Source organism: Aquarana catesbeiana, linkage group LG11, assembly GCF_042186555.1.
Source record: "Aquarana catesbeiana isolate 2022-GZ linkage group LG11, ASM4218655v1, whole genome shotgun sequence".
In the NCBI taxonomy this organism is placed as follows: Eukaryota; Metazoa; Chordata; class Amphibia; order Anura; family Ranidae; genus Aquarana; species Aquarana catesbeiana.
This window is the reverse complement of record NC_133334.1, coordinates 230,528,989-230,554,778: the sequence shown is the minus strand read 5'-3', so window position 1 is coordinate 230,554,778 and position 25,790 is coordinate 230,528,989. Positions and strand designations below refer to the sequence as shown.

The 25,790-nt window shown below is 43.9% G+C and overlaps 1 protein-coding gene across 1 annotated transcript in view; it reads left to right on the top strand.

Annotated features, from left to right (window-relative positions):
- The first annotated feature begins 340 nt into the window (after positions 1-340).
- Positions 341-25,790, top strand: part of LOC141111652 (inactive hydroxysteroid dehydrogenase-like protein 1) — a 45,483-nt gene continuing 20,033 nt past the window's right edge. The window contains exons 1-3 of the mRNA XM_073603806.1: positions 341-623; positions 8,245-8,690; positions 9,483-9,485. Of these exons, the coding sequence (XP_073459907.1) occupies positions 365-623; positions 8,245-8,690; positions 9,483-9,485 (708 nt within the window). The 5' untranslated portion in view covers positions 341-364. The remainder of the gene's footprint in view (positions 624-8,244; positions 8,691-9,482; positions 9,486-25,790) is intronic.

Here is a 25,790-nt window from a genome sequence, read left to right as displayed (position 1 = left end):
GAGGCTTAACCTGGTGGGGAGAATGCGGTAAGGCTGCAGAATCCTGTTTCAATCTTGTCAGGTGAGGATAAAAAAAAAGAATGAAGGGGGGTGCCTCGCCTTCAAATTTTATAGTTAACAAATCCTGTCAGGTTGTGGGGGCAGAGTCACAAACCAGTGTGTGCTGCTATGATGCATCAGGAAAGGTATTAATAATGGGGTATTTTTATTTATTTTTATATATATCTATACAAAAATGTTTTGCCTTTTCATTTCTGTTTTAAACTGAATTTTTACAATTGTTGTAATTTTTTTTTTTTTTTTTACAATTGGTTGTTTTTACAAGGGGATCGTTTACAATCACGTTAAATATTTAATATTTCAGATGGAAGGACTCAGCTTCAGGGAAGTGATGGAGACAGTGAATGAGGTGTATAAGATCCCTGTAATGATTTCCAAGGGGATGTTCCAGCTCTTTTCCAGTCACATGGAGATCCTGGCTGTAGTTGGAGGGTGTTTCATCCTGTGGAATTTTTTCAGCTTTCTTCATTTCTGGTATTCAATGATACAGCAATATGCCATTCCTTGCTTTCTAAGCAGGTCCAAGCATATCAGACAGTATGGAGAATGGGCTATAGTTACTGGTGAGTGAGAAGATCTGAAACATAAAAGCACGTAACTGAATTATGTTTTATTTCTTGTATTGGTTCACATAACGCCTTCATCTTTGAAGTTCTGTGGATTTCCATTTAAAAAAAAAAAAAAAATTATGACATTTCTGCTTTAAAAACTTTAACCACTTTCCTACCAGCCTATAGCAGATTGACGTCCACAAGGTAGCTCTGTTATGCTGACTGGGCATCATATGACATCCAGCAGGTTAAGCTGCTCGTGCGCGGTGATCGGTAGTGCTGTGTGTCACTCTACCACGATTGGATATGCGGGCTTTCCTTGTTTTGCGCTGACGGGGAGAGCCAATCGGCGGCTATCCTAAAGGGGGGGGGGGCTGCGCTAATAATCAGATTATCAGCGCAGCCCCCATCAGAAGCGCCCACCACAGGTGCCAATCAGTAACGCCTGTCAGTGCCCATCACAGATGCCAATCGGTGCCCATCAGTAATGACTATCATTGCTGTCTATTGCCGCTCATCAGTACCCATCAGTGTACCCTCATCAGTGTCTGCCAGTAAAGGAGAAAACACAATTTTATAACCGAAACGAAGAAAAACTTGTAAAAGAGGTTGGTCTTTTTTAATTTGTTTACCAAAAAAACCCAGTGGTGATCAAATGCCACCAAAAGAAACCCCTATTTGTGGGAAGAAAATTATAAAAATTTTGTTTGGGTACAGTGTTGCATGACCGCGCAATTGTCATTCAAGTGTGACAGTGCTGAAAGCTGAAAATTGGCCTGGTCAGGAAGTGGGTGAAAGTGCCCAGTATTGAAGTGGTTAAGAGATAGTAGGAGGAGTTGAAGCAGGAAGTTTGTGTGATTAAATTAAGATGGTGACCTGTTTGCACTTACAATGGTGACAAGGGCACTTGCAACCCTGTGTGCAGCCTCCAATGCTTATCCTGGCCTAGGCCGACAAGGCCCAGGCCTAGGGCAGCACTTTGCAGGGCGGCAGCACACTGTTAGTGTAGCGCCAGTCTTATGGGGAGGACTGGGCTGAGAGGCAAATTAGTCTAGCCCCCCCTATAAAGTGGCTGCACTGCTTCCGGTATGCGGGCAGACAGCATATGGGGGGGGGGGGGGGGCGCTTCTAATTTCGACTGTCCTATCATCCTGTACCACAAATCTTCCTCACTGTGCTATGTGTTTTCTGCTGCACCATTGGCATGGTTATATCTTCTTAATCCTCTCCATAAAATTATCAGAAATTTGTGCTTAAAGTAGAACTATAGGCAACACTTTTTTTTTTTTTTTTTTCGTTTTGGATAGAATAAGGGAGAATTATAGCCCCAGTCAGTTTATTTTTTACCATCCTTGTCCCATTGCAGAGATTCAGGAAGTGAGAGGGAATCTATGCAAATTAAGGGAATCCATTGGCCCCTCAGGCCCTCAGAACTAGTGTCCCCACTCGAATGTCAGGGCGGGTCTTAAACAGCAAGGGGTGTGGCCTTGACAGGAAGGGGTGGGTCATATTTAAATTGGGAGGTCACGAGTTTAGTCAGGCCTAGGGCAGCACAAAACCTAAATACACTACTGGCAGCCTCCTGAGAATTTTCTGCAGCCTGCTAGCAAGTCTGCAGTGCCCTGGAATCTCTTGGTATGAACAATTTTTTCAATCTATTTTCAGGCATCTGGCCTGGATGAAGCCTCACCTGAGACAGGAGGGCCTTGCTGTTTAAAGGATAGGTTCACCTTTGGGAACTTGTAACAATGCTGCAACCACTTCCCTATTTATTTATTTTTTTCTTTCTGAGTTCTGTGAATTAACTACAAATACCAACATCCTTTGCGGATGTTTTTTAGTTCTCAATGAACTGCCACAGCGCTGTGGAGCGCCAAAGTAATTCATTGATTCTTCCTGTCAGTGTATCTGTGTGTCCGTACAGGCAAGCAGATACACTGACAGGTCAGCAGGAGACCTACATTGCACCAGTGATCAGCACTGCTTTTCAGGCTTTGTTTTACCTGTGCAAAAAGTGCTTCCCCCCCCCCCCCCTTTTTTTTTATTTTTGTGAACTTATTCAGAAGGCTTCCTCACCTCTGGAAGCAGATACCTCATAAACGGCTACAGTTATAAGCCCTGGAACAGCATTTTAAACCAGCTACAAATGATGATGCAATTGGTGACTCGGATTGATCACAGCATAAAATCTGTTTATTTAATGTAGACAGAGGTAAAAAATCCAGAAAACAAGCAGCTTACATGTTTCAGCCCTCAGCTGTTCTGCCGCAGTTAAAAGCATGTAATATGTTCTGTGAAATTCAAGACTCCAGGCACTGTGATCAGCTGCATTTTGTACAGTGCGATTACCTGCATTTACGTGCGGTTACATGCGGTTGTGTTTAGCTGTGGTAGTCATTCCCATATTGTTTTTTGATATTGTTGACACAAGACTGCGATTACCTGCAGTTATGTGCATATAGCTGCGCTAAATTGCTCCTGGACGGAGTCAATTCTATTTTTTCTATCCGCACCAAACCGCATGTAACTAAATCGCAGCTAAACGCAGTGTGTGAATGGGGCCATAGGAGAGCATTGTGTGCTTTTAGCCGCCGTAGAAAACTAGAAAATCCGCAGCTAAAAGTACAATTCTATCAATCCATGTGAAAGGGGCCTTATAGCTACAAACACAAATTACACACTACACTTTTATAACCGCACTCAAAGGCTCGGTTCACATAGGGGCGACTTGTCAGGCGACCTAGTCGCCTGACAAATCGCCTCCCGTTCTGTGCTACGGAACCGTTCTAATAGGAGCGACGCAAGTCGCTCCGACTTAGAAAAAGGTTCCTGTACTACTTTGGGGGCGACTTGGGGTGACTTGCATAGACTTCTATACAGAAGTCGTTTTGCAAGTCGCCTCGGAAGTCGTTTGCAGGTCGCCTCGCTGAGGCGACCTGCAAGTCGTGCCGCCCCTGTGTGAACCGGCACTAATCCTCCAGGGGTGGTAATCACGAATTAACCGCTTGGAGTCTGGTATACGCATATTCATTACATGCAGAAACAAACAGGGCAATTTACAAATCTATACAAATATATGAGAGCAAAAGAACAACACAAGGAGAGAGAGAACACGTGTGGGGGGACAGACAAACGTGCTATTAAATAATTTTATATCCTTTATGTAAAAAGTGATGATAAATCTAAAGAGACCCAGAGAGGGAGGTTTGCGCAGATACGGGTCAAAGTCTCACCTGAGATTTAACACTTGTGGCTCTCGACCCTGCAATCTATGAATCGACTATACCTCCCTCTCTAAAAGTCTCCGATGTCTACCACTCCACCTGGGGGTAACTGTTATGCCTTGTACACACGATCGGACATTGATCGGACATTCCGAGAACAAAATCGATGGATTTTTTCCGACGGATGTTGGCTCAAACTTGTTTTGCATACACACAGTTGCGCAAAGTTGTCGGAAAATCCGATCGTTCTGAACGCGGTGACGTAAAACACGTACGTCAGGACTATAAACAGGGCAGTAGCCAATAGCTTCCATCTCAATTTATTCTGAGCATTTGTGGCACTTTGTGCATCGTTATTGTCCACACACGGTCAGAATTTACGCAAACAAATTTTGTTATAATTATATAAAATTTTATAGCCTGCTCTCAAAGTTTGTGTGTCAGAAATTCCAATGGAAAAAGTCCGAAGGAGCCCACACACGGTCGGAATTTCCGACAACAAGCTCTGATCGCACATATTCCGTCGGAAAGTCAGACGGTGTGTACAGGGCATAACTTTCAATGCCACAAAATTTAAAATAAGGTTGTATTTCCTCCTTGTTTCTCCCTAAAATGTTTGGAAGCATTGGAGATGTACTTTGTTTTTTCATCACTAGAATCTAAAAAAAGGTCTCCTATGCGAGTTCTTATTGGTTGTGTCAAACTGCCAACATATTGCAGGCAGTAAGTAGTACAAAAATTTGACCCACAATTAATGCACTGATTTGATCTTAACCCTCTCACCAGTAACAAAATTCAAAGGTATTAGTAAGTATATTTGTAGCATAGAATCACACATGTGTGGGAGTCTGATAGGGCTGCACACCCTGATACAAGTACTGTATTGGCATATAACACGCACTTTTTTCCCCTTAAAATCACGGGTGCGTGTTATACGCCGATCCCCCGGTGACTGTGAGCGGAGGAGCGAGCGCCGCCGACATTCATACATAGCCAAGTGTACTCGGCTAGGTTCGGCTAGCTCCGCTCAGTCACGCCCAGTCCCGCCCTAAGATGGACATAACACAGGGACTGGGCGTGACTGTGAGCAGAGCTAGCCGAACCTAGCCGAGTATACTCGGCTATGTATGAATGTTGGCGGCGCTCGGCTCCGCCCATAGGACTACGAGAACAGCCGAGAGCAGCCGAGAGACACAGGACTGGCTCTGTGTATCTCGGCGGCGCCATATTTAAAAACTGCAGTGTCACTGGGCAAGGCTGCAGATGACACTACAAGGCTGCAGATGGACACTGATAAGGCTGTATTGATGGGCATTTAAATGTAAGTTTTTTTTTTTTTTTTTTTTTTTTCCTTTAAGTTTTTTTCCTTAAAATTCCCTCCTAAACTTGGGGTGCATGTTATACGCCGGCGCGTGTTATACGCCGATAAATACGGTATTTTTTTTTTTTTTTGCAGCAAATGGGGCATTTCCTAAACATCGAATAGTATAGTATAACTATAATTTATCAATACTGTGAGGTAACATCCTCTGATGCATATTGTTTACGAATTATACCACATGGTATTATCCACTGTTTGATTTTCCTTCCTAGTCCAAACTGTCTCGCATTGTGTACACCAGAGCTCATATTTTAACTTTTGTACCACATTGATGTTCAATTGTCTTTTGATAAATAAAATTAATAATTTTTATGAACCCTTTTGACTCATATTTGTGAGTACATTTAACCACTTTGTAAGTACAATACCACTTCCATACCGCTAAATATCCTATGACGCTGCGATCGGCGAGCTGGAGAATGACTCGGCCGGCAGCGGCCGTTTACCATAGAGAATACCGCTGACCTTTGCTTGCATTAAAGTAAAAAACGTTTCGTTTCTCTGTGCCCCCCTTGCCTGTGTGAAGGGGAAGAGAGGGGAGAAAAGATTAGTGCTGTGCATGGATGCATCTTTTTTCTCCCCTTACTTCTTCTTTACACTGCAATCGAGTAGGAGCCATTGGCTCTTGCTGCTGTCAATCAGAGGAATTGGGGGGCGGGCCTAAGTCCTGCTGTGTAAGTCTATGGAGCACGGCTCTCTAGACACACAGCTCGGGAGCCCGGGGACTGCCTCTCATAGCCAGCTGGCTATGGTAGCCCCGCAGAAGAAGAGGAGGAGCCAAGATCGCCACCGGGGTCCCCAGAAGAGAAGGATTGGGGCCGCTCTGAGCAATACCACTGCACAGAGCAGGTAAGTATAACATGTTTGTTATTTTAATTTTTTTTTTTAAATGTTAGGTTTAGTAACACTTTAAATACACCTTAATGCAATTCACCCACGCTGGCATCTTCAGGACACTAGAACAGATGAAACACGTTGAGTTATGTTGTCACTGTTGGTTTTGCCGGCGAGAACGGGAGGAAGTCCATGTACACCCTCCTGGTAGTTTAAGCCTGCGCTATAGCCGAAACACGGCTACAGCGCGGGCTTAAAATACTGGGAGGGTGTACATGGACTTCCTCCCGTTCTCGCTGATGCCAAGTGGTTAAGCTCCTCTCTAGGGAATTATCACGGTGATTACATTAAATAATCCTTTTCACAGCTAATCACTAGCTGTGAAAAGGATTATCGCCCATTTCTCAGTTTATTAAACGTACAGCTTGGTGTGAGATACACATTAGGAAGGAGCCAGTTGAATGTCCTCACTTATTGATACCTGTGCTCTTTGCCTGACAGTGGTATAGAGTGTTATTTCTGTTAAAGGGTAAGCTCACCTTTACAGAAAAATCTGTAAGGTGAACTTACACTGGACCCCCTCTTCATCCCCCCCCCCCCCGTACCACTAACCTGGAGCCTGGCGATCACCCGCTAGGAGACCTCGTATAGCCGCCTCACCGGTTCAGGGCTTAGAAATCTCCTTGGCTTAATCTCCTAGAGGTACGTCTAGGAGCATTCTAATTGGTTGGCGCTGTCACGTGGGCAGCGCTGACTAATCAGAACCCGCAAAGCCCGTCACTGCAAGCGAAGAGTAGAGAAAGCCATGGGGATTTCAAATCCCAGGATCGGTGAAGCGGCTATATGATCGGTCAGAACGGGTGAACGCCGGGTTCAGGTACAGCGAGGACCAGGTGCGATGAGGAGGGGGTCCAGTGTGGGTTCACCTTACAGGATTTCTGTAAAGGTGAACTTACACTTTAAGCTTGCTACGGTATTGAACCATCACATTTCAATGTGCGCATTAGTATTACCAGATATTTTACCTGTATTTTATTTCCACTGTATTTTATTACCCTATTTATTGTGACGTTTTCCACCTTTTTACGTTTGCATTTTTTGGGTGTGAAGCCTGAAAATTATTCCTTTTCAGCCTTGGTGTGTCAGAGGGTATGGCATACCAGAAGGGTTGTTGTCTGGAATCGGGGAGCCCATAGATCAGTGGCTCCTCTGGTGGTAAGCGCTACATAAATATTTGTTACTTATTTAATCTGGTTGAAAAAAGTCCATCTAGTTCAACCAACAGAGAAAAAAGAAAACCAGCACACTCAAATAGAAAATCTCGATATACACAATCCTATACCCACAGTTGATCCAGAGAAAGGCAAACAAAATCCCATAAAAGCATGATCCAATTTGCTCCTGCAGGGGGGGGATGAACTACTTATAAATATTAGTTATATTGTGTGCATTTAGGAAAGAATCCAGGCCTTTCTTTTTTGTTTTTTGTTTTTTGCACCTTAAAAACTAAATTTTTCGCTCTTTGGGTAGTTTTTGTCCTTAATGTGAATAACTCTACACCAAGTTCACTATATGGATCACTTATGTATTTATACATGTTAATTATTTCCCCCCTTAATCTCCTCTTAAGCGAAAATAAACTCAGTTCCTCTAATCTTTCCTCATATGTGAGTTTCTCCATGCCTCTTATCAGTTTGGTTGCCCTTCTCTACACTTTCTCCAGTTCCTCAATATCCTTTTTGTGAACTGGTGCCCAAAACTGAACTCCATATTCCAGATGAGGTCCTACTGATTTTGTACAGGGGTAAAAATCTCTCTGCAGTCCTTACCTCTTTCAATACAAAGGATTTTGCTCGCTTTGGAAACGGCAGCTTAGCATTGCATGCATTATTAAGCTTATGATCTACCAGAACCTTCTCCACCATTGATTCCCCCAGTTGTATGTACTATGCATGATGCATCCATAATTGTAGCCCTCAAGTGCATAACTTTTACGTTTATTAACATTTAGCCTCATTTGCCACACAGAGTTGATTGTTACCATCATTATTACTTTTTACAGGCTACCTTAAGGATGTATTTTCAGTGTAGAATCAGTATGTCCAGCAGACCATTCTTGTGTATTACACAACAATAAACCACAGCCCAACACCGTCCCTATAAGTCACTGAGCCCTATAATTTCTTTTTCACAGGAGCCACAAGCGGCATTGGTAAAGCATACGCAGAGGAGCTGGCAAGTCTTGGTATGAACATCATCCTAGTCAGCCGCAACCCTGAGAAGCTTAAGGAAGTATCTGAAGCCATTGCTGCGACTTACAAAGTAAAAACTCGCTTCATAGTGGCTGATTTCAGCCTGGGACGTGAAGTCTATCCTCATATTAAGGAGGCTCTGAGAAATGTAGAAGTTGGTATTTTAGTTAACAATGCTGGAGTGTTCCATGATTATCCACAGATCACTACAGAGGTTCCAGAAGACAAACTATGGGAAATTATTAATGTCAACATTGGCGCAGCTGTCATGATGGTTCATATAGTTCTCCCAGGGATGGTACAGAGAAAGAGAGGAGCCATTGTCAATGTGAGCTCTGCAACGTGTTGCAAACCCACCCCTCTAATTAACATGTATTCATCTGCCAAGGTAACATAATCTTTATGGCTACCTCCCTCCCTTTATTTTTGCACACGTTCCAATGCACATTTTTAGATGTTTCCTGACCCTGGAAAATAAAATAGTAGTAGTTGCAATTTATTCTGTCACACAATATTAGCACAAGGGTTTCTTTAAACCCAAAATTTACAATAAAAAAAAACTTTTTTTTTTTTTCTAAAATATAACAGATGAGGTTGCCTTGAGTAAATACTGTAGGATACCAACCATGCCATCCCATAAATTTGCATGCATCCATGAAATGTGACAAACTTCCAAAAGCATAATTTTCCATAAGCAACACTTTAAAAGCAGTTTAGAGTTAACCATAAGGCCCCTTTCACACTGACAGACCTTTTAGGTCTGCCTGTCAGTTTTTTAGGTGGACCTGATCAGACTATCCATTGATCTCCATGGAGCAGCGGATGTCAACGTACATTTGTCTGACACCCGCCAACATCCATACAGATCCTGTCTGCTAAAAACAGTCAGATCGGATGGAAATGAACAGGTAGTCCATTTCCATCGGACAGCCCCATTGAGAACAGTTGCTGTGTCCATGGCCGCATTGCATCAGCGGAAGAGACACAGGTCTGTCATCCCCCTGTTGAGGCGGGGATCAGAGGACTAGTGTGAAAGGGGCCTAAAGAATAAATGCTCCCACTCCAGCGTGCATGGCAATACATAACGTGTAGCACAAACCATGTTTCTCCTATCACCTTCCAGGACGGCACACCTGAAAGATGAGGGCTCCTCCCTACAGGAAACACAAGCAATTGACAGCTTGTTATAAGTCCCCACCCTTCCCCTTGATCCCCAGTATTGATTGTGTTTCTCCCAAATATACCGGCATGTTTGTTTTGTTTGAGACCAAATGACTGGGTAGGGACAGATGGTCCCTTGTTGAGACAGGTTCTAGGAAAGCCTGGAAGGGCTGAACTAACCTGCAGGCTTATTCTTCTCACAGGTTGCCCTCAAGGCTGTATCAACGCTCTGGCCACAGGGAGTGTGTGCCATCGCTGTAAGTGCAAAAAATGCTGCCGCCAGCTGCTTTCTTCCTCATAAGGAAAAAAAATCTTGCATTGGACGAAGTGCTGCTCTCCAGGCCTCGCTCTGGATAATGTCATGGCCGCCTCACAGGAAGTGAATGGTGCCAGAGGAGCAGCGCGATCCGGAAGTACCTCTAAAATGCTGGGAGAACAGCGTGGAGATCAGCGTGGGGAAGTAGAGACAGAGCAAGGCAGCAAGCAGCGGTTGGCTCCCTGTACTAAGCCCTCAGTGGTACCAGCAGCCCAGGACTGGGCCAACCTCCACATGGAACAGCAGGAAGGGATGTCGACTACAACTGTGGGTGGATCCAGGTCAGGGCCAGGTGAGTAAAAACCCCCCTTGGAAAGGGGGGGGCGAGAATCCCTGGGCCAGCCAGGATAGGCGGGGTCTCGCTAATCACCTTACAATCCTCCTTCTAGTACAAGCTCGCAGTTAGGGGGAGGACAGAGTAAGTTACATGTATGCTCTACCTCTTGTCTTACAGAATCCCCTAGCAGAACCCAGGAGGCCCCAGATAAACAGCCTCCTGCTGCAACAGGGCATAGCTCCTCAAAAAAAAAATGTGGATACTGTAAGGATAAGCTTCCAAAATCCCAAGCCTTTCTACTATAAATGTATTAATAAATTAGCAGGGAAAGAGGCTTCAACTTTAATGAAAAAGTTCCTTTCATCTATGCAGACAGAAATGCTGGCAACAGTCAAATCTTTCAATCAGTCAAATCTTTCAATCAACAGCCCAGGGCCTTGACCCAGAGGAGCTTGCCCCTAGAGAAGGCCCATCCTCTCAGGAGAGTCTCTCCAGAGTGGGACCTAGTGCTCTCCTCCCGCCCTCAGTCACTACCGCTAGCTCAGGAAGAGGAGGATGGGGAGAAATGGAAAGCCAGGTCAAATCAGACCACAGCTCAGATGGGGGGGGAACATCCAGACCAGCTAAACGAAACAAAGGAGGATGTCAGGCTAAGGAGACACCTCTTCATCCTGGAGGATCTGGATGGGCTCCTACAGGTGATATATTCTACAGAGAAGATTCCAGAGACCCCCCCCAAAGTGACTGCCGCACAGGACAAGGTATACAGGGGGCTGAGCAAGGCTCAATCCAGGGTGTTGCCACTCCACCAGTCCCTAAAGGATTTGATCCTACAGGAATGTAGGGAACCTGAAAGAAGAATTGTCAGGCAAAAAACCTGGAAAAGGAGATTTCCTTTTAAAGAGGGTAACAAGGAGACATTTTTTAAGCTCCCAAAACTGGATGGTGCTCTGTCTCAAGTCACCCAGCAGTCTGACCTCTCCTTTGCGGATGCAGGCAACTATTAGGGGTCTGATGAACTGTAGATCAGAATCCCTTCCTAGAAAGGCTTGGGATGCAAGTACATCAGCCATGGGTCCAGCCTTAGCGGCAGCCTGTGTAGACAGGAATTCAGACTTCTGGGTGGAGAAGCTGACCAAACACCTGTCACAGGAATCTGAATTGGATGACATCCTTGACTCCCTATCAGTGATAGGAAAATCCATTGCATACCTTGCAGATGCCGCAATTGAGTCTGCAAGAGCCTTGGCCAAGACAGCCGCATTAATCAATTCAGCTAGAAGAGCTGTCTGGATTAAGGCCTGGGAAGGAGATTTTACATCAAAGAGTAAACTATGCGGCCTTCCCTTTCAGGGCTTATTGCTTTGTGGCCAGGTCCTAGACGACATCCTATCTAGGTCCCCAGAAAAGGGTAAGAAGTTCCTAGTGAAGCCCAAGAAGAAATTTCAGAAAATTTTTTTTGTGGCCCTCTGGGGCAACGCAGCATAGAGTCAAAAAAGAACCCAACAGGAGGTGGGGCAATGGTAGGGGAAGGCAAAAGAGCACCTTACTGTTTTCCTCCCCCAGGGTTGGCGCCAAAGAAACTGAGTGACGCCAAGATCAGGGTGGGGGGGTTGGCTGTCTCACTTTGTCCCACAGAGGGAAAAGATATCAGACCGCGCCTACATTTGCCAGATCCAGCGAGAACGGTATCGCCTGGAATTTTCGGCAAAATGATCACCCTCACACATCTCCCCCCCCCCCAGGGATGCCCTAAAAATATCAGCTCTTCTGGGTGGTATGCAGGAATTGTACCAAAAGAACAACAATACCAAGGATTCTACTCCAATGTATTCATTGTTCGCAAGCTGTCGGGAAAGTATCGGCTTATAGTAAACCTAAGAAACCTGAACAAGTTCTTGGAATACAAAAAATTTTCAATGGAGAGTATCTACTCCGTACGTAAAAAACCTTATGAAGGAGGGCTTCATGATGACACTGGACCTCAAGGATGCCTACCTGCATGTTCCAATTCACTTGGATCATCAGGCATTCTTGAGGTTCGCAGTAGACGTCGGAGGGGAGATTTTTCACTAGCAGTTCAGAGCCTTCCCATTCGGGTTAACAACCAGCCCAAAATTTTTTACCAAAATCCTAGCAGAAGCAGTAGCCTTTTTGTATCTACAGGGTATATCTCTGATTCCCTACCTGGACTATCTAGTGGTCTCTGGACTGTCAGTTGCCCAAGTCAGATCAGAGACCGACAAGGTAATGTCAGTCCTGGAAAGCCTGGGCTGGATAATTAGCATGGAAAAATCCTCCCTCAAAACAGAACAGGTCCAGAACAAGACCTTCCTAGGCTACTTAGTAGACACCAAACTACAGAAGCTCTTCTTGCCAAAGGACAAGGTGGCAAAACTAGCTTCATCATTGGGGGACATGATTAAAAACTGTCACGCAAACCTTCCTATTGGTACAGCCAGATAGTCACCCTCAGGCCAGATCCCTTTGTATCTACCAACTTAGCATCTTTATTTCATAGGATACAAGATATAACATTGCCGTCCTTTTATGATAAATCAAAAAACAAGAAAGAAATTAAATTTCATTGCCTGGATGTAAGAAGATGTCTCCTTACCTATTTACAAAGAACAAGAGTTTAGGAGATCCAATCACCTACTAGTTTTATAAGTTTGGCCAAGTAAGGGACTTCAGGCTTCTAAAGCCTCAGTCTCGAGGTGGATCAAGGGAGCTATCTCCCTGGCTTATGAGAGTTCTGGGGTTCCAGTACCAGTAAAGGTTAAGGCCCATTCAACCAGGTCACTAGCGACTTTCTGGACTGAGAAAGCAAGGGCCTCCTGGGAACAAATCTGCAGCGCGGCCACCTGGTCCAGTCAGGATACATTCCTGAAGCACTACCGCGTGGAAGTGTTGTCACAGTAAGACTTTGCTTTCAGCCGGAAGGTCCTACAAGCTGTGGTCCCACACTGAAGGTAGGCCTGTGGTTACTTGATTATCCTCTCAGGTGTGCTGTCCTGGAAGGTGATAGGAGAAAACCTACATTAGACTTACCAGTAACAGTATTTCTATGAACCTTCCAGGACAGCAGGCCTTCTTCCCACCCTATAGTGGAGGGAAAATGAGTTGAACACTAGGTGGTGAGTACCTATGTGGAATAATTCTCCTTATGAACCGGTTCAGGATTACTTTATTACAATTGGGGATCAAGGGAAGGGTGGGTACTTGTAACAAGCTGTCAATTGATTGTGTTTCCTGTAGGGAGGAGCCCCCAATTCTCAGGTGTGCCATACTGGAAGGTTCGTAGAAATATCGTTACAGGGAACTCTAACGTAGGTTTTTTGCATGTAGGCCACCCTGACATGAGCGGTTACATTTGTGTGGATGCAGGCTGCTTTAAAGTGATTATAACCCCCAGAATGAATATGAACAAAGCACATCCTTCTATATTGTGCAACATCAAGAGGTGATGGGGGTGGAGAGCCCCAGTGCACAGCCTGTGACTGATATTCACAGCTGTGCTTGTTGTTCATGTAGAGTGAGGAGGGTAGTGTGACCCTTCTCTCCAATCAGGGTTCAGAGTTCTTCTAACTGAGCTTTGCAGTGAGTGAATTCCCCCCACCCCCTGCTTTCTGCTGCTGAGAGATGCAGCCAGATTCCATGTTGAGATTTGTGTTGTAGAAGGCTGTACAGCTCACTACACCACACATCTAGGGTGCATTGCAGTGTGAGTAGGACACATAAGAAACAATCGTTTTCTGTGTGTTCTATTGCTGACCTGTGATTTATCCAGTGCAGTAAAATGCGGGTCACCGCTCTGTGTATGAACGGGGGTCTAAGCCTTACATTGGTGGTATTGAAAGCTGTAATCAGAAGCATCAGTGAACAGGAATTGGGATATACACATCGAACTTCTGATAGGCTCCTGTCAGGCTATTTGTAGTTTTGGATAGAGTGAGGAAGGGCTAAGAACCTTATCAGTTAATTTTTTTGCTATCTTTGCCACATTGGGAATCTCTACAAAGGAAGGGAAATCCCCCTCTAATGCCGCGTACACACGACTGTTTTTTCCGTCAGAATAAACTCTGAAGGCTTTTTCGACTGAGTTCTGCTGCAACTGTCTTGCCTACACACGATCACACCAAAGTCCGACCGTCTAGAACGCGGTGACGTACGGCGGGACTAGAAAAAGGAAGATCAATAACGAGTAGCCAATAGCTGCCGTCTCGTACTTGCTTCAGAGCTTGCGTCGATTTTGGTCCGTCGGAACAGCATACAGATGAGCAGTTTTCCCGATAGGAACTGATTCCATCGGAAAGATTCAAAATTTGTTCTATTTCTAGGTCCGCCAGAATTTTCGAAACAAAAAAAAACGATCGGAATATCCAATGAAAAGATTCTGTCGGACTTTTCCTGCCCGAAAGTCCGACCGTGTGTACGCGGCATTAGACATTGGAAAAATTACCATCACGTCTTATTATGGTGACCTCGCCAAGTTTTGTATTTCTTATGTCTCAGTAACAATAGTCAATAGGACAAACACAGAAGGTTAATCTATCCTATGGGGACAACAGACAGCAAACAAACCATGGTAGAGGTTCTAACCCTTCTCTAGTCTTTCCATAACGAAAAAATATGATTTGACTGTGTATATATACATACTTTAACCTCCCTGGTGGTATTCCCGAGTGTGGCTCGGGGTGCATTTTCATTACCAAAAGCGGTAACCCTGAGCCACACTCGGCATTGCATCTCAGTTTCCTGGTAAAGTTACTTACATTGTCCCCAGGTTGCTGCGATGTCCGCGGGCTGTATCCTCCGCCCGATTTATCACTGTGCCGGGCTCTGTTCCCTGCGAGCATAGCGACGCATGGGGTGGAGCCCGGCGGCAAATTCAAAATGGTGAAAAATGCAGAACACACAATACACTGTAATCTGTAAAATTAAATTACTGTATCAAATCATTTCACCTCCCTTTTTTCCCTAGTGCTTTGTCCAGTGCCCTGCCTGCAGTTTTACATTTTTATATACAGTTTTGCTCATAAGTTTACATACCCTGGCAGAATTTGAATTCTTGGCCATTTTTCAGAGAATATGAATGATAAACACAAAAACATTTCTTTCACTCATGGTTAGTGTTTGGCTGAAGCCATTTATTATCAACTGTGTTTACTCTTTTTAAATCATAATCACAACAAACTACCCAAATGACCCTGATCAAAAGTTTACATACCCTGGAATGTTTGGCCTTGGTGCAGACACATAAGGTTGCATGTAGGGATGAGCCCGATGTTCAAGTCGAACATAAGTTCGACTCGAACATAGGGTGTTTGACGAACAGCGAACATTATGCGGTGTTCGTGGCAAATTCGAAAGCCTCGGAACACCGTTAAAGTCTATGGGACACTAATATGAAAAACCAAAACTGCTAATTTTAAAGGCTTATATGCAAGTTATTGCCATAAAAACGTGTTTAGGGACCCGGGTCCTGCCCCAGGGGACATGTATCAATGCAAAAAAAAGTTTTTAAAATGGACGTTTTTTTCAAGAGCAGTGATTTTAATAATGCTTAAAGTGAAACAATAAAAATGAAATATTCCTTTAAATATCGTGCCTGGGGGGTGCCCTTAATATGTCTTCAAAGTGGCGCATTTTTCCCGTGTCTAGAACAATACCACAGCAAAATGACATTTCTAAAGGAAAAAATTTCATCCAAAACTGCTCACAGCTGTAATGAATTGTTGGATCCAGGCAATATAGATAAAAATCATTAAAAAAAATGGCATGGGGACCTGGGTCCTGCCCCAGGGGACATGTATCAATGAGAAAAAAAGTTTTAAAAATGGCTGTTTTTTCAGGAGCAGTGATTTTAATAATGCTTAAAGTGAAACAATAAAAATGAAATCTTCCTTTAAATATTGTGCCTGGGGGTGTCCTTAGTATGCCTGTAAAGTAGCGCAGTTTTCCCATGTTTAGAACAATACCACAGCAAAATTACATTTCTAGAGGAAAAAAAGTCATTCAAAAGTGCTCGTGGCTGTAATGAATTGTCGGATCCCGGCAATAGAGATAAAAATCATTGAAAAAAGCGGCATGGCATTTGGCTGCTAAATAACCAGGCCATTTTTTGAGATTCGGCACTGCGTCACTTTAACTGACAATTGTGCGGTCGTGCGACGTTGTACCCAAACAAAATTGATGTCCTTTTTTTTTTTTTCCACAAATGGAGCTTTTTCTTGGTGATATTTGATCATCTCTGCGATTTTTTTTTTTTTTTTTTTTTTCTTTTTTGTGCTATAAACAAAAAAAGAGCGATTTAATTTTGAAAAAAAAACACAATATTTTGTACTTTTTACTATAATAAATATCCCCTTAATTTTTTTTTTTTAAAAAAGCATTCTCAGTTTAGGCCGATATGTATTCTTCTACATATTTTTGGTAATAAAAATCGCAATAAACGTATATTGGTTTGCGCAAAAGTTTTATAGCGTCTACAAAATGGGGGATAGATTTATAGTAGGGCTGTTACTGATTAAAATTTTCGTGTTCGATTTAATTGACTTTTTTTTTTTTAATCGATTAATCAACTAATTTCGATTAATTATAACGCACATACAGATCCGACTACTTTTAGCTGATCTCCTTGCATTGCAACTCTGCATTAGTCAGTGGTAAATGTGGTATACACTATATACAATCACCCGACACTAGTTAGTTTCCGCAATCCATGAGTACCGATCAAAAAAATTAACGATTAATTGAGGAATTTATAGCATTTTTATTTTATATATATATATATATATATATATATATAATATAATTTTTTTTTTCTTTTACTAGTAATGGCGACAATCTGCGATTTTTTTTTTTTTTTTTTATTGTGACTGCGACATTATGGCAGACACATTGGACAATTTTGACACATTTTTGGGACCATTGGCATTTATACAGCGATCAGTGCTACAAAAATGCATTGATTACTGTAAAAATGTCACTGGCAGGGAAGGGGCTAACACTAGAGGGCGATCAAGGGGTTAACTGTGTTCCCTGTTACGTGTGCTAACTGAAGGGGGATGGGACTTGCTAGGGGAAGAGATAGATCGGTGTTCATACTTTGTATGAACACACGATCTGTCTCTTCTCCCCTCAGAGAACAGGGATCTCTGTGTTTACACACAGAGATCCCGGTTCTCGCTGTGTCATGAGCGTTCATGGGAGCCCTGCGGTCATCGTGTCCGCCGGGCACTCGCATTAGCTTTGGGGGCGAGCAGTGGGCGTGCACCCCTAGTGGCCACAATAAGAAGCGACGTAACATTACAGCGATTTCGCGCAGCCAAGCCATTCTGCCGCAGTAAAATTGCAGCGGCTGGTCGGCAAGCGGTTAAGGAGAACCCTGCTCCAAATTTTTTTTTTTTAAAGATGCGTGGGAGTCCCCCCAAAATCCATACCAGGCCCTTATTCGAGCACGCAACCTGGCAGACCGCAGGAAAAGGGGGGGATGAGAGAGCGCCCCCCCTCCTGAACCATACCAGGCCACATGCACTCAACATGGGAAGGGTGTTTTGGGGTCTGCGGGCAGGGGGCTTATCGGAATCTGGAAGCCCCCTTTAACAAGGAGACCCCCAGATCCCGCCCCCCCATGTGAATGGGTATTGGGTACATTGTACCCCTACTCATTCACCAAAAAAAGTGCCAAAGATAGTAAAATTGACAGACAATTTGGGACAAGTCCTTTTTATTAGAAAAAAAAAACTGTCCCGCGATGTCTATTCATCTTCGATCACAGTGCGGCAGACCGAGGGAAAAAAAGAAAACGCAACAACTCTGCCTCGATGGAAGGCTCCCGCCGACTGAATCCTCTTCACGGTGACAGCTGTTATATAGCTAAGGGAAGAGCCACACAGTGACGTAAATGGGTGGGCATGACGTCAGAAGGGTTCAGGATCACTCGTTTACATCACCGGGTGGCCCTGCCCTCAGCTATATAACAGCTGTCATCGCGAAGAGAATTCAGTCGGTGGGAGCCTCCCATGGAGGCGAGTTGTTTCTATTTCTTTTTTTTCTCGGTCCGTCTGCGCTGTGATCGAAGATGAATGGACATTGCGGGACAGTTTTTCTTTAGTTTTTTTAAATAAAGGACTTGTCCCAAATTGTCTACTGTCATTTTTAATATTTTTTTTTTTTTTTGGTGAATGAGTAGGGGTACAATGTACCCGATACCCATTCACATGGGGGGGGGCCAGGATCTGGGGGTCCCCTTGTTAAAGGGGGCTTCCAGATTCCGATAAGCCCTTGCACGCAGACCTCCAAAAACACCGGGCAAGAGTTGTGGGGATGAGGCCCTTGTCCCCATCAACATGGGGACAAGGTGCTTTGGGGGGGACCCCAAACACCCTCCCCATGTTGATGACATGTGGCCTGGTAAGGTTCAGGAGGGGGGCACTCTCTTGCCCCCTCTTTTTCTGCGGCCTGCCAGGTTGCGTGCACGGATAAGGGTCTGGTATGGATTGGGGGGGAACCCCTACGCCATTTTTTTAAATTTTGGCTCAGGGTTCCACTTAAAATCCATACCAGACCTGAAGGGCCTGGTATGGATTTTGGGGGACCCCTGCACCATTTTTTTTGTTTTGGTGCAAGGTTCCCATTACTATCCATACCAGACCTGAAGGGCCTGGTATGGATTTTGGGGGGACCCCCACACATTTTTTTTACATTTGGTGCAGGGTTCCCCTAATATTCATACCCGACCCAAAGGGCCTGGTAATGGACTGGGTGGGGAAACAATGTTGTTTTTTTTTAATGATTTTTCTCTATCTTGCCGGGATCCGACAATTCATTACAGCCGTGTGCAGTTTTAAATTAGATTTTTTTTTTTTCTTTAGAAATGTAATTAAAGGAATATTTCATTTTTATTGTTTCACTTTAAGCATTATTAAAATCACTGCTCCTGAAAATGCCGTTTTTTCATTGATACATATCCTCTGGGGCAGGACCTGGGTCCCCAAACACTTTTTTTTATGGTAATAACTTGCATATGAGCCTTTAAAAATAGCACTTTTTTGGTTTTTCAGGTTAGTGTCCCATAGACTTTAACGGTGTTCTGAGGCTTTCGAATTTGCCGCAAACACCGCATAATGTTCGCTGTTCGGCGAACATCGGGTTCACCTTCTGTGACTTTTTATGGCAATAACTTGCATATAAGCCTTTAAAATGAGCACTTTTAATTTTTCATGTTCGTGTCCCATAGAGTGTTACAGTGTTTTCTTGCTCGTGCTAATTGTTTGCCCGTTCGCATGTTCTAGTGCGAACCGAACTGGGGGGTGTTCGGCTCATCCCTAGTGGCACACACAAGTTAAAATGGCAGTTAAAGGTTAATTTCCCACATTTGTGGCTTTTTAAATCACAATTAGTGTCTGTATATAAATAGTCAATGAGTTTGTTAGCTCACATGGAGGCACTAAGCACGCTAGACACTGAGCCATGAGGAGATAGAAAAGAACAGTCAAAACCTGTGGAACAAGGTAATGAAACTTTACAAAGATGGAAAAGGATATAAAGAGATATCTAAAGCCTTGAATATGCCAGTCAGTACTGTTTGATCACTTATTAAGAAGTGGAAAATTGGGGGCTCTTTTGATACCAAATCAAGGTCAGGTAGACCAAGAAAGATTGCAGCCACAACTGGCAGAAGAATTGCTCAGGATACAAAGAAAAACCCACAGGTAACCGCAGGAGAAACTGAAATAAAAAGAAGACAAGGGCGCACCAGCCTTGTGCATTAACTTTTAAAACATTTATTAAATAAAAAATGGTAAAGGAAATAACTCACAGGCGATTGGTGGAGGAGGCACAACATAAAATCGCACCGGTGGACAGTCTGCGATTTGGGTTGAGCGAAACCTTCCAGGGGTCGTGGAGGAACGCACAGACGCTGCAATCCGCTAACGCGTTTCGAGGGGAAACACCGCCCGCACGGCCAGTGTACTGTGCGTCCTGCGGAGGGGGAGATGTCAACCCCGCCTCCCTCCTCCAGCGTGGCACGCATACTTCACCTTCTCTCCCTGTAGCTTGGAACGCAAGCACATCGGAGTGCGTTCCTCTTGATCACAGACACGCTGCAGTGACCGGCCACGGTGCAGCGGATGTGGAGGTACTTCACAGGCCCTGACCCCCACAATACTAAGTGTAAGTACATGCACACTTCCATCCACTGTGTACATTCTGAGATTTGAAGAGGGAGGTTTTGAAGTGTGACTCTCACCCACTATGTGCAATGTCTACTGTGATTTATATCTGGCAGTATGATTGGTAATATTTACTGTGATGTATATCTGGTATTTTTAGATACCACATGTTGCCTTTCAGTCCATATGCACAGTACGCTGCTGTTCACTTCCTATCAAGCGATCTATCAATTGGCTATTTATTAGGTGTTTTTATGTGTATGTATATATGTGTGTGTAGGCATGCACGTGTATATATGGTGTGTACACGTGTCTGCATATGCACTTATGCGTATATGGCGTGCCTGATTAGAGGACCTAGGAGGGAGGGATTTTTTAAAGGGGGAGGAGCCCCGCACCCCATCCCTGTCTTATTGGCTTGCAGGCATTTATAAGTGAGGTTCACTGAGGGAGGTTGCACTGCATAGCTCTGAGGAACAGGGGATTTTCCCCTCGAAACGCGTTAGCGGATTGCAGCGTCTGTGCGTTCCTCCACGACCCCTGGAAGGTTTCGCTCATCCCAAATCGCAGACTGTCCACCGGTGCGATTTTATGTTGTGCCTCCTTCACCAATCACCTGTGAGTTATTTCCTTTACCATTTTTTATTTAATAAATGTTTTAAAAGTTAATGCACAAGGCTGGTATGCCCTTGTCTTCTTTTTATTTCAGTTTCCACTAGGATCCCCATCCTTGAGGGCGGCAAGGCCTGTGCTTACCTACTACATATGGTGATCCACCTGTGCGCAGGAGTTGCTTTTTTCTCTTTTGCTACTGTATTGCACGTGTGGGGTCTCCTGCAGCAGGGTGGTCTTCATCATCATCTTTTATAAATGAACTCACTGACAATGGTTTTATCTATTGAGGAAAGACAGTTAAGAAGATCCTCATTAGCGAAGGGATTCACCACCAGCATTGACTCATTTGAGATGCAGAATCCCAACAATGAAGAAGTTACAGCACATACAGTTGATGAGCCGACCCCATCGAGAGAGGACAGAATGATATCTTTGTTTCACAATCTAAGAGACTTATTGGAGAAGGAGATGTTACAATGGTGGGACATTTTGCTCCTACAAAAGTATGTTGAATTCAAACGAGTCCCTAGGGGCTTAAGAATCACCAAACTATGCTCATTTCTTGATGATGATCTTAATGACAAGTGGATCTCCTGTTTGCATGATTGCAACCAACTATGGCTGCAATACATCATTGTTCAGAGAGAACGTAACCTTGATAGAATTCGTGTGGACATTAACACTCTACATGAGAGTTTGTCTACATATCTAGATGTTGCAACATTTGAGAGTTGGGATCGTAAGATCAATAAACAAATGATGACGTATGAGACGACCCTTATCAGCAAAAAATCAGGGAAATTTGAGCGTGACCGGTTGGACTACCTTAACAATAGGGAATTCAACTGGAAGAAGCCCAGATCTCCTACTGATTTGGCGAAAGGGGTGAAAGTCTCCAACAATAGGTCCAAAAATAACAACAATAATACCCATAAATGTAACAAAATAAACAGGAAGAATAATACCACTAATGAGCACAAACACTCCACCGATTCATCTCAGGCTGCATATCTATCTCAGCCACAATGTACCAAGTACACTGAGGATTCTAGTCACAATAGGAACGGTCGATCACACAATAAGATTGGTAAATAATCTTCCAAAATGTACAGTAAGAGCACACTTCACAGACAGCGACCCCCTATCGAGGATCGTATGTATGGGAAAAGTGTTTCTAATCCTACCCCACCATCCATTGCTGTTGATACTGTGGTGACGGATGCTGGGGATAGAGGCTCGGTCAGCCCCTCACCTTGTGTGAGGCGATCTTCCACCGTCCATGCGGCCTCACCACAGCCCCCCACTGTCAGGTCTATGGCCTTCCCTTCAACCGCCGATCTTGAGATCACATTTGACCCCTCCATAGTCACCCATAATCGCTTCACTATCTTGGAGAACCTAGAATCTGATCTTAACCATGGCAGCATTGCCAACATAACACCTCCATTGATTTTTTTAGAGACGGAAGTTGCAAGGATAGAGGGGATTGCAACGGAGCACGAGACGTTGAACCCTCAGCCATGCACTATGTCAACAAAGAAGTCAAGGAAAAGGGAAGAAGAACTAGAAGAGGTAGAAGAGGTGGTAAGAGACACCAAAAAGAGGCAGAGTATGAATCACACTCTTGAAACCATTAGGATCTTTAATCTATCCAGTTCCGTGTTCATGGACACAGACCTGGATCTACTTAGAAAAGGTCTTAACTATGCCCCTCCCAGTGTCCCTAACCTTTTCGAACTATTTGTTGATCTCAACAAATATGTGCGTAAACTTACTTTGCAGTGGTATTACATACTAAAAGACACTGGTAAATCCTCGGCAACCATCAGTAATGCGGAACCACCGTCTACCCCGCTCTCGGACAAGAGCTTTGACGATGACTCTGCCCTGAATATTTTGGAGGAGCTTTACATAGAGGCAGAGCATAGTGATGCACCATCCTCTTCTTTTGAATCTCTTAGCAACACAGCGATAGTCCACACCTCTTTTTCCCCTAAATCCTCCTTTTACCCACATTGGGCTAAGGGGAAATACATCTCGACATTCTACGATGTGGTTTTTGAATCTTTTAAAAATAGATTTTACATGCTAACAAAAAAGGCAATAAGTTCAATAGGCATCTTGACCCCCTGGGGCTATCCATCACTAGCCTTAGGCAGAACCAAGATGTCATCATCAGGAAAGCTGATAAAGGTGGGAGTCTAGTGATTCAAAACAGGGAAGACTATGTAGCCGAAGCTATGAGGTTATTGGGGGACACATACACTTATACCAAATTGAAAGGTGACCTTGTTGTAGAGTATACGAAAGATCTAAAATCACTTTTAGATCAAGCATTATTGAACATGGTCCTAACCAAAAATGAGTTTCAATTTCTCTACAACAGACATGCCTTAACCCCACACTTTTACCACATCCCGAAGGTGCACAAAAGCGAGGTGAATCCCCCTGGTAGACCCATCATTGCGGGTGTTGACAGCATTACCAGCAATGTAGGGTGCTACATTGATCATTTTCTGCAGGGAATAGTTACGAATCTTCCATCTTTCGTTAGGGACTCGAGCCACATGTTGGATATCTTATCACACTACGTATGGCAGCCTAGATATAGATGGCTCTCCTTAGATGTAGCCTCGCTCTACACGTCGATTGATCATGTCTATGGCCTTAGAGCAGTGAATCACTATTTGTCTAAGGAAGGTGGCCTTAACTCTGTACAGGCTAAGTTTATACTTGACTGTGTCGAATTCTTCCTTAAACACAATCATTTCTCCTCGGAGAAACCTATTTGCAGATTAGGGGCACCGCGATGGGGGCCAGGTTCGCCCCCAGTTATGCTAACATCTTCATGGGGTATTGGGAGGAATTGTTTATTTGGAACAACAACCCCTTCGGAGCGAACCTGGTCCTCTTCACTAGATATATAGACGATATCCTTATCATTTGGGATGGATCCGACCAGGAGCTAGGACAATTCCTTGAGCACTGTAGAAGCAATCCGTTTGGGATTGAGTTCACGCATGTCATCAGTAGTGACAATCTCGTATTCCTAGATCTGGAGCTCAGGAACGGCTTTGATGGGAAAATTATTTCCAAAACACATTTCAAACCCAGCAGTGTTAATTCTTTTTTACATGCAGAGTAACCATCATCCCAGATGGATCAGGAACGTCCCAAATGGCCAGCTTTGTCGCCTTAAGCGCACCTGCACAACAAAAAGCGACTATCTAGAACAGAGTAGGATCCTCCGTAACAAATTCATTGATTCCACCCTAATTGATATGACCTGCAATAAATATGTCCATCTATATGAGGAGCCCTTGGTACATGATTCACAGCCCACCCCTGCGAGTGATGAGGACACTATACAGACTCGGTTCTCCACCCAATATACCAACAGAGCTTTTGAAACACAAAGTATTTTACGGAAGAACTGGAGTATCCTCAAACACGACCCTATTTTGAGTAAACATCTTCCTGATAGACCTAATATAGTCTATAGAAAACCTCGTGACCTAAGAAGCCTGATAGCCCCCAGCATGGTGAAGAAACCTTTAAGTCCATCAATGTCTGGTCGACTATTTTTGATCAGAAAGGCAGTTACAAGTGTAGCGTTAGGAACTGCGGCACCTGTCAATGTGGCACAGGAAGAAGTCTGTCACTGGTATAGATGGCAGGACTCACCACCTGAAGCAATTCATTAACTGCGGTACTGACCATGTAGTTTATGGCATTATTTGTCCGTGTGAGCGCCTTTACGTTGGCCGCACCTCTCGCCCAATGAGAGTGCGCATTGGCGAGCATAAATGCGACATTATCAACACACGAGTCAAATACCCTGTCCCTCGGCACTTTCAAGATGTCCACAATGGAGACCCCATGGGTATGAAATTGTTCGGGATCGAGTCTATCAGGGGTGATATTGACAGAGGTAGAAGACATCAGAGACTCTGCAAACGCGAGGCCTATTGGATCTTCACCTTAGGCAGTATGACCCCTGGGGGGTTGAATGAGGATCCTGAGGTTCACAAAATTGTCTGACCATGTAGATTTCGATGAGCATTTATCTGCTCCCCCCCCCCTCGCCCCATAACCCCCCCCCCCCCCGTGTTTCTGCCTATCCCCGTTTAATTTCCTCGCATACATTTACACTGTCCCTAACATACAGGACAGCGTCAGTGTACTTCCCTATTTATCTGATGTAGCCGATTTCCTGTTTTGATTATTAGTGGATTACCAATGGTTTCATACCAATATAGTGTTTTACTTGAGACACCATTCATGATATATATTTAGTGGTTAAGTATAGATATCGTTTTGTTTGTACAGTCATTGTCACAACCATCTTTTGCACATAGCGACTGAAGATGCAATATTTACCGTTTGTATTGTTATTATATAATATGTATGGTATAGCAGTCGCAATAGGTTGTTGCATGCGCATACCTCTCTCAGTGTGATCCTAATTCTTATTTTAATTTTTAATTCATTTCATTTACTATTGGCACCACCATTATTATGGGAGTTGATCAGTAGCTGAATAATGGCATGCGAGTCTGTGGGTACCCATATGCGCATAGGAGCTACATGTACAGTGCGCTGGTGGTCGGACGATTTATCATCTACTACACTATTTATTATTATTATTTTTACTAGTGCTATGATTTTTTTATTCTAAGAAAAACACTTCTATTAGCCTTATCCTTGTAATAACATCATCAACCGCATTACCAGATAACACACATATTACCATTATTAATGATTTCATCACTACTCCTTCTACTATACAGTCTACTATCATCTAGTGGTATTTGTATTTTCATTGCCAGTTTCATCATTATTCTTTCATTGCTATACACACTGGCAGTGTATTGTGGCAATGTGTTGTTTAGATGTGCCTGGTTCATGGTCTGAGCGACAGCTGGTCGCTTTGTTAGA